Source organism: Adiantum capillus-veneris, chromosome 2 (genome assembly GCF_014529385.1).
Source record: "Adiantum capillus-veneris isolate H3 chromosome 2, ASM1452938v2, whole genome shotgun sequence".
NCBI lineage: Eukaryota > Viridiplantae > Streptophyta > Polypodiopsida > Polypodiales > Pteridaceae > Adiantum > Adiantum capillus-veneris.
In genome coordinates this window covers 41,181,679-41,195,137 of record NC_140932.1, presented here as the reverse complement: position 1 = coordinate 41,195,137, position 13,459 = coordinate 41,181,679, and the positions used below count along the sequence as shown (strand labels likewise).

Here is a 13,459-nt window from a genome sequence, read left to right as displayed (position 1 = left end):
TCAAGTGCTACATTCTAAGGAATATTCTTTGCACTTTGGACATTTTGACTTGCCATCCCAATTAGCCCTTTTGGAGGCCTTCTTGGACTAGAAAACCACATTAAGCATGCATTTTAACTACACCTTGGCTGCAAAGGACCCTTGTACTTTCTTTATCATTTGACCCCACACCTGTAGGCATCATAACCATGCATGACACGCTTAGTGGCCCGGACCGACTTTGGTTACACCAACGCCATCAAACCCTGTAATTACCTTCTACTCCATTGATCATAAACTCCCTTTTTGATTAAAAAACACAAAATCATTGTACCTCTCTTTAGATGACTAGGAATCTAATGCTCGATTGATAGAGACAAGATTGCATTAAATAAATTCTTAGCTAGTTTAGAGATGCTACCATTCTATCCGCCAGATTATTTCTCTCCAATGATGGTAATCTCTGATAAATTCCTTGTAAAACCCCTCTCCCCTTTCTCACAATAAGCTAGAGGTGACTATCACACCTTGGTAAAAAAAACCCACTCCTCTAGCATACCTCTCTCTCTCTCTCTCTCTCTCTCTCTCTCTCTCTCTCTCTCTCTCTCTCTCTCTCTCTCTCTCTCTCTCTCTCTCTCTCTCTCTCTCTCTCTCTCTCTCTCTCTCTCTCTCTCTCTCTCTCTCTCTTTCTCTCTCTCTTTGTGTGCGTGTGCATGTGTGTGTGTGTGTGTGTGTGGAGCTCTGTGACATGCATTATGCAGGAGACATGGGTGACCCACAGTCACACGGTGTAGGACACTCTCAATAAGAAAAATATAGGAAGTCTCGTCCTTATATAAAGGGGTATCACCATCACATGAGAAGGACATAGGGAGGATATGACAGCTAGTTCATTTTGTCAGTGAATGTGTGTATATGTTGGGACAAGAAAGTGAGGGAAGATATTTTCAATCTCAAAGAGTTAGTAAAGTACACCACAAGAATCCATTTAACTAGAAATTTTTATGTACACGATACCCTCAACAAGAACTTAGTGTATTCTTGTGTGTTTTCTTGTAGATTTGTGAGCTCCAAGGAAAATGAAATAGATGCCATCCTTGCTGCTCAGACACTTGCAGTGGAAAGTGTGTGGGCCATTGAGGATGCATTTCCTTGATCGGTTCTTCTTAGCCAAATCCACCTCTTGGTTCATGTGATTGAGGAGATCACTATATGTGGAGTAGTGTATGCACAGTGGATGTTCTTTAAAGAGAGGTTTTTAAAGAATCTCAAAGATTCTGTGAAGATACTACTGTGTCGAGGGATATTGGGTTCGAAAGGCAAGCCAAGAAGGCACGGGGCCTCTGACTATAAGAAAAAGATGAGAGAGAAGATGCACAACACTGAACAATAGACTAGATCCTCTTTGCAATGAAAATGAAGCATGAAGACAATTGAAATTGAAACCATGGACGCGAACCACAACTTGTTTACCCATGCGGTGTCATTAACGACATTCAAAACTTGGATTATTTTGTATTAAGGAGTTTATGCTCCTTTACAAAGGGTTTAAACCCAATTAGAATAGTAATCTTTGTATTTGAGCATTTGTTAATGGGTTTAAACCCAATTAGAATAGTAATCTTTGTATTTGAGCATTTGTTAATGGAATTAAACCCCTGATCTTGATGATGAATCTCCTCTTCTCTTTTGTTGCAAAGAAATGCCCCATATCTAGATTTGTGAGCTCTCAAAAGCTCTCTCTGTCTCCATCTTCTTTCTTGTCCTCCTCTTATTCAATTGGCAAACAAGAGCTCTCTCCACCATCTCTTCTCTCTGTTTTTTTCTTAAAAACAACTCAAACCCCTCCTCCAAAAGTTTTCCCTCCTTATGGGCGTGTATGTTTCTCCCCTATTTTTTGTCCAGCTCCCTTGCATGTGAGACCCCTCTTTCTAGTTTTGACTTCCCTTTTGCATGTGACACACCGCTATATTCAGCTTTGCTTCAGTGTCATGAGTCCCCCCCCCCCCCCCGCTAGGAAAGCAATAGCGCCGACGCTATTGGGTGGGAACCCCCTCCCTTTATCCTTGAAAGATTTGGGCCCCTTTACGGGCGCACCGAACAATACCCTACAACTTGCCACATCAACAAATAGCTGTCAACGATGCCATAGCTCACGGCATTGCTTCACCGTCACCAACACCATCATCAAACACCACAAACATCACGTAGGGCTGTCGAAGCAGACCCCGTCCCCAAGTACCATAGCCAAGGAGCTTAAGCTCCCTCACTCTCCCTTGATGCCTTATGAGAGTGCACGCCTTAGGGGATAAAGCTCGCACGATGGACCCTTACATTTTCATATGGGATATATTGTGGACACGTGGAAGCCTCTAAGTTAATTCCCCCCTTTAACCTCTTAAAACCCCTCAAGTAATCAAAGGGAAAAGCCTCCTTTTTTCCCCACTTCCATGCTCTGCAGTTTTCTCCCCGTTGCTCAGATTTCCAGTTTGAGAAGCCACACAAACGCCTCAACTTATCGAATTTGACTCATATAACTCCACCTCACTTGGACTCTGTTGGACATGAAAATCAAGGCCGCCAAAACTAGAAACTATTCACCTGGTACTGCACTGTCAATAACTGCCGCCAACTTAAACTTTAATATCTTGCTGTTCCAAGCTCCAATTGATGAGCCATCAATTACGATGACATTCACACATTGCATAATTTGCATAAAAATCCTATCAAGGCTATAAAACCTGCAAACGACACCTTAATCGAGGCAACCAATCTAGTACAAAATTGGCCGCAGTTGAAACTTAAACTGGAAGTATCTTGCCAACCAAAATTCCAATTGACAATCTGAAACGACGAAACCTCTCCAAGATGATCACTTCCCTGATCCTTCATCTCTGGAGCTTCCCAATCCAATAAAAATTTGCAAATTGCTCAAACTTCAAATTGTCATAACTTCCTCTTCGTAGTTCTAATCAACGAGCCGTATAGAGACAAGACTGTAGTGAAATTTGTGTACTGTAATTATAATCAATAAACTCCCATCTATGATCACTTCAAGCCAACTCTCTTTTAGCATTAACAAGACAAATTTTGGCCCTTTAAATCTGCATCTGGTATACTTTTAACTGAAAATTAGCTTGTTATGAATCCCTGACCATTGATCAATAAACACATAGCCTTCAAAGAAGCTTAATCTGCATCCCTCTACTTACTTTGCCTCCATGGAATCAGAGCTGCACAACATCAATCCCCTCTAAACCTGCACAGCCTCCGGTTTGTGCCAATAGCAGTTAATCAACATCATTAGACACATCGTTCGACGCATACGTATCATTGTCTTCTAGAGGTTGATCTTAAATGAGATCTTCAAGAAAAATATTTTTCCTTCCTGCTTCTTGAACAACTTCATCCTTTTTCCTGCAATAGCCACCATGAGCATAGTGTTGTCAAGCTCACATAACCTATATGTCGCATAATCATAAGCATGAAGCACCACATATGGTCCAAATCATTGTTTAACCATCTTTCACATATTAGGATACTAATTCTCCAATCTTTTGTTATAAACAAGTATCTAGTCACCATCTTTGATAGCATGAGGTCGTAGTCTATGATTTCCATCAACTATTTCTTTATTCTTCAACCTTGCCTCCTTGAGATTCACTTTAGCGCGTTCGATATCTTCTTCACTCGTCTCAAGTTGGAGAATGTGCAACGCAAGAAAAAACTTCTTTAGAAATATCTTCTTCCCATGGCATTATGGTCCAAGAGATAACCAATTCCTCTATAGGCATAATGGGTTTTTGCCCATACATCAAATCAAATGGCATAAAAATTGTAGCAGAACTTTGTGTAGTATGATCAGCCCACAAAGAAAATGGTAAGAGTTTAGGCCAATCACCAAATTGCCCTTGTCATGCCTTTGCTAAAGGCGGATTGCCTCTTTCACTTTTTTCATTACCCTCTAGATTGTATGTTGTAAATGAGAGCCAGTTGAATGCCCAAACAAGAAACTAAATCACGAGCTTCACTTGCATCCATCTCTCCTCTATCAGTAGTAATTCTTCCAACACATCCATACCTGGAAATAACATCTTTAAGAAAGAACTTGCATATTGAACTAGTAGCTTTGGTACGCAAAGCTCTGCCTTCAACTTGGTTGGTAAGATATTCTCTAGCAAGAGCAATATACCTCATTTTTCAAACACCTACTAGCATTGTAATCAGGTCCACCACCACTAAGCATCTCGTCTTCATGTTCAAACCTAGCTCTTGATAACATATCTACAATAGGATTATCTCTACCTACAATATGAAAAAATTCAGGTTTAAGAGACTTAAGGAATCATCCCTATCAATGACAAGCCATCTCGGGGGGTGCACTATGTAATCATGTTAATGTATAACGTGAGTTCGAAAGGAGGGATTTTAAAATGAAAAAAATTAAGCAATTTAATAGAGATACATTAAAATAAGGGTTCATTTTATTCATTCATACATGTTAAAAGAGGAGTTTTTTTAATACCCTGCATACGCACGTTATACAGAGGAATGTTGAATGGTGAACCCCCGAGCAAGCAATCTGTCTCTACCATGACTGAAGCCCCAATAAAATATTCTTTATTAGACCTTAGAGCACTAGAACTTGCGGGTTTCACCATTCAGTACCCCCTATATAACGTCCGTTTGCGGGATATTAAGAAAACCCCTCTTTTAACATGTTTGAATGAATAAAATGACCCCTTATTTTATGATTTTTTTGCAAAATTGAATATAAAACCCCCTAATTTTAAAGTATCTCTATGAAATTTCCTTTAGAAAATTTATTTTAAAACCCCTCTTTTCAAACTCACATTATACATTAACATGGTTACATAGTGCACCCCCGAGACTAACAACTCCCCAAAGTTCTATCTTAACTTGTGGGTAACCTTGCTGACAAGCATTCAGTACATTTTTCCCAAATTGAATTGCACACACCTATGTTTCTACATCATCTTGACCTATAGCCCACCCAATACATGTCGGGCTTGTGCCAATTATTAAAATAACTGGACTTCCACCTTTGTAGTCGACCTTTCTCAAGGTTAGAGCCTCAAGAAGCATCTTCTTTAGTTTCCTAATAGCCTATGTGTGAACTTATTTCCAAACAAACCTTTTGCGCAATTGACAAAACACCTCTACAAAATGCAAAAAATGTGGCACCCAAAAATTGACGAGCGTTAGTAAGTGAAGAGCATGTTTCATTTATCTTTTGGATAGCTTCAACTTTAGGACTTGGCATTCTAGCCTCTGGACTACACATATGCCCCACAAATAAAACCTCTTTGACACCAAAAGTTGATTTTTGCCTTAATAGTGTTAAGTTAACTTTTCAAGCCTGGATAAAATAGCATCACAGACATCAATATGTTGAGCTAAAAAGTGTTGAATCCCCCTCAGATCTTTTACCTCATCTTTGGACCATTCTTCACATACTTTAATTGGTACATCATCAAAGAAAGACATAGTATCATGAGAGATAAAGTCCCCTAATACCTTATTCATGTTGTTAATCATATGAGCTATAGAATTAATAGCACCCAAACTGAGAAGAGTGCACATTGTATTAAGATCCCTACTCTCCAAAGCTAATTGAAATAATTGTATCCAGAGTAAAGATCACCCATGGAGTAGATAGATCTACCTGCAAAGGCCTCAACAAATTCATCCACAATTGGGCTAGTACCCACATTGTGGATTGTTACCTTGTTAATCAGCTGCATGTACTGAATGAACCTTAAAGTACCATTTTTCTTCAGAAGAGTGAACCATCAGTTGGAGTATGGTGCACATGATGGCTCAAAAAAGCCCATTTGTATCTTCTCATATTTAATCAAATTGGTAAGCTTTGGCAAGTGAGCTTTCGAGACTGGAATGGGACATAAGCTGCACGGCATGTAAGGAATAGTAAATATAACCATAGGTGAAACAACACTTGGATCCACGCATCCAATCTCACATGGCTCAAAAGAAAAACCTTTATCATGTGTTTTGAGCATACCTTGAAAGAATTTGACATCCTCTTTGTTGAGGAAATCATCCTCTCCAATCTTCAAATACTCTAGTGTCTCCTTAATGAACTTATGCCAATGTTCTTTGGATCTCTAAGAATAGGATATTGATAAGTTTCTTTGATCACCCCATCACTTCCTTCTGGTAGAGGTGAAGCCACTAGTCTCACTTTATTTGCAATAGTCTTGTACTTTGTCTCTACATGTGCTTCAACTGCTTTACCCAAATTCTCCTCAATATGCATAAGTGCCTTATATATGTCCAACTCTTCATACACGTTCATTGAGTGCACTTTAACAACTTCAATTCCACCTTGTAGCCTATATTGTCTGATCTCCTTAAGATCTGACATAGTGTCAACATAAGAAACCTCTTTGAAGATTCCTAAAATCACATCGAATGCAGGTCGCCACCTGACGTAAATTCTCATAAGTCAACTTACCTGCTTCTTTTGTCTTCAAAGAATGGGGCCATACCTGGCCCTTTGCACGTGCACCTTCATCATCTCCCTTTTCGTAGCCTACAGCCCATGTGTAGCTGCCTCTACAAGAGCAACATTATGGTGCATTTCTTCTACTACTTTTTTCATTCGGCCCTCCCAAAGTTCAAGCGGAGCATCTCAGGTGTTGCCTTGAGGTGAATCTTCCTGTCTTTCCAAAAAACCATATTTTGTTTATAAGCTTCATCAAATTCATCACACTCCTTAACATATCTATGATCTTCACTACTGCACCACATGCATTGATACCAATTTTTGCATGGAGGTTCCTGCTTAGGCTCAGAGGTAGGTCATTTTGCAGCTAATCCTTCAAGTTTCATAGCTTTTAAATTCAAATTTAACTCTTGAATACCTTTTATCAATTTGTCAAGAATTGGCTCCTCCACTTTTGGTATTGGTAAGGATGATTTCTCCCTAGTATCCTCTTCAACAACATCCGTAACATTGGCTACAATCATGCTATCAACCCTCATATGCCGTTTCACAATCATATTCACCACTTATATGACTATCTTATAGTCAGACGTTAACCCAAATTCACCCGCTGAATCCTCCACTAACTGCACCAAACTCTTCTAAATCCCTGGAGCAACAACCTGAATAAACATTTCAACCTTCTAATCCTTCAGTAAGCACTACTCTGACGATAATAATTAGTCAAACTTCTTCTCAAATTCTCGTAGCAGCTCTCGTGCAGAATAAATTTTTATTCTTCTTCTGCACTGCTTTGTAAGGTTATCCTCTCTGAATCTTCGAGAAAATATTCATCCTGCATTGCCTTCTTGAATTTCTACCGATTTGGTCCTTGAGTCCACTAAATCTTTATAATTTTGCCCCTAAGTTTTGGCACCACAATAAGATGGAATCCTTCCACTGCATTTTTGTCGTCAATACTATTATCTTCCATTGCTTGCTCATAGATATTGCAAAATTTGATAATATCTCGGCCTTCAAATTGCTGTAATTTTTCTATGATTGTCTACCAAACTCTGCAAATCCTCTCATGCAGATTGTGATGTTGTTGGAAAGAGTGTTGTTGTTGTGTATAAGCCACAAACTGCTGCATCATCTATTCCATGGCTGCCTCTTATAGTGTAGACATCTTTCTCCACAAAAAATTCCCACCTCAACTCTATTTCACGTTGGGTTTACCGAGTTGTCAAGGGATATTGGGTTCAAAAGGCAAGCCAATAAGGCACGGGGCTCTGGTTGTAAGAAAACGGTGAGAGAGAATATGCACAACACTGCACGATAAGCTAGATCCTCTTTGCAATGAATATGAAGCACAAAGACAATTGAAACTGAAACCAGAGATGAGAACAGACACTTGTTTACCCAAGCGATGCCGTTAACAACATCAAAATATTGATTAATTTTTTATTAAGGAGTTTATGTTCCTTTACAAAGGGTCTAAAACCAATTGGTGTTGATGATGAAGCTCCTCTTCTCTTTTGTCGCAAAGAAGAGCCCCTATCTGGCTTCGTGAGCTCTCAAAAGCTCTCACTGTCTCTGTCTTTTTTCTTGTCCTCCTCTTCTTCAATTACTAAAACAAGAGCTCCCTCCACCTTCTCTTCTTTGTGTTTTCTTCTCAAAAAAACTTGAACCCCTCCTCCAAAAATTTTCCCTCCTTATGGGCGTGTGTGTTTCTCCCTTGTTTTGTGTCCAACTTCCTTGCATGTGAGCCCCCTCTTTCTAGTTTTGGCTTTCCTTTTGTATGTGACACACCGCTATCTATATCTAGCTTTGCTTGAGCATCACAAGGCCCCCCCCCCCCCCCCCCCGTTTTGCTAGGCAAGTAGTAGCATCAATGCTATTGGGTGGGGCCCCCCTCCCTTTATTCTCAAAAGATTTGGGCCCCTTTAAGGGCACGAAGACAATACCCTGCGAGTTGCCATGTCAACAGAAGGTCTGAGTCAACGGTGCCATAGCCAAGGAGCTTAAGCTCCCTCACTCTTCCTTGATGCCTTAAGAGAGTGAACGCCTTAGGCTATAAAGCCCGTACGGAGGCCCCTTACATTTGCATATGGGATCTATGGACACATGGCAGCCTCTGAGCTAATTCCCCCCTTCAACCTCATAAAAACCCTTAAGTAATCAAAGGGAAAAGCCTCTTTTTCCCCCCCACTTCCATGCCCTGCAGCTTGCACCCTGTTTCTTAGATTTCAAAATTGACAAGCCACACCAATGCCTCAACCTATTGGCTTTGACTCATAATAACTCCATCTCACTTGGAATATGTTGGACGTGCAAACCAAGGCCACAAAAACTAGAAATAATTCACCTAGTACTGCATTGTCGACATTTTTTGTGACTTAAACTTTTATATTTTGCTTCTTCGAGCTCTGATTGACAATCCATCGATTCCTATGGACTTCACACATTTTATAATTTTCATACAAACCCTGTCGAGGCTGTAAAGCCTTCAAATAGCACATTAACCAAGTCGACCAATCTGGTACAAAATTGACCCCTGTTGAAACTTAAACCGATAGTATCTTGGCAACCAAAATTTTGATTGCCAATCTGAAAAGGCCAACCCACTCCACAAGATTATCACTTCAAGTCCATGCACTTACTTCATCCTTGATCCTTCATGTGCATCTTTCCAATCTGGTACAGTTCTACAAACTGCTCAAACTTCAAACTATCATAACTTCCTCTCTATGGCTTCATTCAACAAGCCATAAAGATAGGCATGTAGAGGACTTTGAGTACTACAATTTGAATCAATAAACTCACATCTATGATCACTTCAATCTTACTCTCTTTTAGCATTAACAAGATAACTTTGGTCCTTTAAAGCCACATCTGGCATACTTTTAGCTTAAAATTAGCTTGTTATCAAGCCCTACCCACTGATCAATAAAATCATAGCCTTCAAAATAGCTTAACTTTGATCCCTTTGCTCACTTTCCCTCAATGGAAGTGGAGCTGCATGACAATGGTCCCAACAAGAGGCATGTATGGCCGAAGGGTGGATCATGTAAGAGGCATTTGTTTACAACTCAAAGTATTTGACAAAAGTTGATCCCTCAATGACTTGCATGTGGTCAGACAAGGAGGATGCAAGGATGACTTCACACTTGCCAGGTGGAAAGGGAAAGTTATTTAACATGGATATGAATCTATCTTGAGTCGTCAATAACTTTTGTATACTCAATGCAAAGATTATGACCAAGTGGGTGGACTTGTGGAAAATGAAAAAGGCAAGGCGTTTGCAGGAAAGGGAAGCATGGAAGCAAGCGCATGGAGGAAGGAGGGCACCATCATGGACTAGATACCTTGGATGTTTTCAAGATCTCATTAGTGCCGAGTGGATTCATGAGAGAATGACCAAAGAATAAGCATGTGGAGAAGACATCACTCACAAAGAATGGAAGTATACACAAGGTTGCGTACCAAAGGTAGAGTACTTATACACTGAAACCATATTGTATTGTTTTTTCTTGATTTTATCTTTGTAAGTGATAAATATGTTTTCTTATTTTGTAGTGTGTTTCCTTTAACTCTATGTGGTCAAAGGGTCTACACTTTCGTACACGCCACATAGACAAACGTTGGACCACCATGAACTGTGGCATTATGGACAACTTTGAAATAGATGGTGATGAAGCCATGTATTGTGGGACTCTTGAAAGGATACTAAAGGTTAATTTTAGAACCTTTCAAATATTCATCTTTGAGTGCAAGTGGTCTATAAATGTGTCCAGACAGCATGAGAGTGGCCTCTTGGGGAGGTCACCTAAGAAAATGTAACCTATCATGTGAGTTCAATAGAAGGGTATTTAAAGTTCTTGAAACTTACAGAAATATATATGCAGAAGGACATTATTTTTTCAAATTTGAAAAAAACTTACAGATTTTAAAAGAAAAGGGTACATTATATTCCTGACAAAATTTACATATAAGGGGTTTTACAAACATGTCTTGAACACACGTGATATGGTAGTTTTACACATAGTGAACCCCGCGAGAGTGGCCTCCACATGGTGGACTCTAGTGTGCATCACACATGGGGGTATAAAAATTTAGTTTTTCCACGCAATTGTGAGCAGGTGAGTGACTACCTTTTTTATCCATATTTTCTTGTAACATTAACTATACTAATCTTACTCACTTTGAGCTTCTCTTTTATAGGTAATCTATATCCCAAAAATCCACCAACCAAAACGTTTGTTTGTAGTTTCTGTAACATGTCAAGGGAGAATCATTTTTGCCACTAATGAAGTGGAGACCATCTTTGACCCTCTTCCACCTCCTACTTTGAATGAGGGGGAGATAAAGGATAAATAGATTGATGATTCAAATCCCATGGACACGAGTATTAGCTAGGATGATTGTCATGATGATGATGATGAGATGAAGGATGAAGATTTCGAAGATGATGAAGCCAAACGCATCCACATATGACAATTCTATTTCTCTCTTTATTGATTTAGGAGCCATGGGCTTAGAATTGGATGACGCTTCTTGCCTCACTTCTTGCATAGATCTTTTGGAATATGATTCATAAACATTTTGTATACTTTATGAAAATTTTTGTCGTGTCATCCATTCATCTCTTTCTCTCTCTGATTGTTTGAATCATGCTAAATCATGTTAATCAAGTGGTAGTGATTAATTTGATTGATAAAAAAACGTGTAGGCCATGCGCACATTGTTGCAAGATAGAGCTTGAAAAAACTAACATAGGTGCTACCAACTGGTAAAATGTGGACACTCTTCACTCTATCATTCCCATGCCTTGACAAAAGATGCCGTCCATGTTTAGCTTCTTATGTCTAACACTACTTGCTTTACATGGAGGTGCATGCATAACTTTAGGATGGAGCAGGCCCTTTGTAGTTTCATGTTTATCCACATAGTTAGCTATTGTTTCATGTTTTCATCTCATTTTATATTATTTTTAATATTTTATATAATTTTTATTGACAAGAAAGACAGAGGGAAACATCAAAATTTGAATGTTTAGTCAACCACAGTTTGGTAATAAATACGATAATTTTTGTTGTAATAACTACGGCAATTATAGCGATAAATAAGTGCAGATATACCCGTAGTAATATTTGAAATGCAAAACAATGCCACCCCATTTCACATTTTCTAGGTCCCCTTTTGGGTCACATTTATATGTCCATATCACAAAACTTAGATATATAAAATGGCATTATACGTCATAATCCTGAATATTATCCGAATACCCGAATAAAAAATTTGGATTGGAAAAAGATTCTAACAAAAAAAATGATCGAAAAGCATACTTATAAAAAACTGTGTCGTCAATTTTGATTGAAAACGTTGTATTCTCCAATAGTTTTAGCTTCATAGTGACCACCAACAATGGGAGTTATATTTAGGTATAATTTCTCGCTTAAGTTTAATGAGTACTAACCTTGTTTTGTGTTATACCAAACTTGTGTGGTGCAATATTTTCTATCTCACCATAGAGTTGGCGGGGATGGGAATGGAAAGAGGTTTTGGAGGGAGATTTTTCTAAGACTTTCGCTCGTATAGTGTTTGTATGGAAAAATCTTTCCGCACCTAGTTGGAGGAGAGAGCTTTTTGGAGGAAGCTTTTTTTGTTATTTCACAATCCAATAGAATATTCAAAATAACACGTGCATTGGAAAAAAATATGCTTCGAACATAAGAGAAGGGCCATCTGAAATCATGAATTCCAACAAAAAGAATCACAATATAAAATCAGCTGTTGCATATGGGTGTTACCCTATCATCAAGTAGATTTTGGAGAAAACCACGGTGGTTAAGGAATTTATTAGTATCGATGTCTTGTCTCTTCAATCCCTCACTCTCTATCCATAACTCTCTATTTACCTTTATCTTCCCCCTACTTCCTCTTTCTATCTTCTTTTCCACACTCTTTATCGTCTCCCTTCAGCCTCTCCTTCTCTCTCTATCTCTCCCTCTCCCTCCTATCTCTATCTCTCTCCCTTAAACCCTCTCTTCTCACAATCTCTCCTTCTCTGACTCTCTCTCTCTCTCTCTCTCTCTCTCTCTCTCTCTCTCTCTCTCTCTCTCTCTCTCTCTCTCTCTCTCTCTCTCTCTCTCTCTCTTCCCAATCCCCTCTCTCGCTCTTTGTATCTCTCTCCCACCAAACCTCCATTCCTCCCTACCTCTCTCTCTCTCTGTCTCTCGCATCTCTATCCCCTTCTCTCTCTCTTTGTATTTCTCTCCCACCCACCCTCCATCCCCACCTCTCTCTCTCTCACACACACACACACCCTCTCTCCCACGATCCCATCTCTCTCTCTCTCTCTCTCTCTCTCTCTCTCTCTCTCTCTCTCTCTCTCTCTCTCTCTCTCTCTCTCTCTCTCTCTCTCTCTCTCTCTCTCTCTCTCTCATAGACATTGGAATAGATCCACAAGGAAACTAGCAAGGGACTCTATGTATTCCTCTCTAAAGTCTCTCTCTCTCTCTCTCTCTCTCTCTCTCTCTCTCTCTCTCTCTCTCTCTCTCTCTAGTGTAGCCATTTTTTGACCTACTAGACAACAATCCACTCTTTTGATCATAACTTCTTCATCCAAACTCTAATTTGGGTGATCTATACCCTCAATCATAGATCAGGATGCTCTCTATGTTTTGATGTAAAGATAAAAAAAATAAAAGTTATGTAAGAAGTTTCTGTAGCACCATTTTTGAAGTGAACAGGTACAATAAAGTTGACTCCCATCTCTTATTTTACATACAATGTCTTTTGGCACTTGCAAAGATTCTTCTTCGTCAACAATGTCCACAACCATTGTAGAAAATGATCCAAATTCTCCTAAGTGTGGAGATAGAAGCACAACCACTCAACCAATGACATCGGAAACCATGATATTGGCATGCTCGGTATCATTGCAAGAGACCATAAACAAACAAGGTGAAGACTTATAGGCACTTGAGAATGGCACGTTAAGGGTTCTTG

General features: G+C 39.3%; 1 protein-coding gene across 1 annotated transcript; it reads left to right on the top strand.

Annotated features, from left to right (window-relative positions):
* Positions 1-745: 745 nt before the first annotated feature.
* LOC147462669 (uncharacterized) lies at positions 746-10,288 on the top strand. The gene is made up of 6 exons (XM_086494389.1): positions 746-769; positions 869-948; positions 1,039-1,103; positions 7,720-7,740; positions 9,890-9,936; positions 10,025-10,288. Exons 1-6 carry the CDS (start codon positions 746-748, stop codon positions 10,286-10,288), a joined length of 501 nt encoding a protein of 166 aa, XP_086350515.1.
* Positions 10,289-13,459: the final 3,171 nt, after the last annotated feature.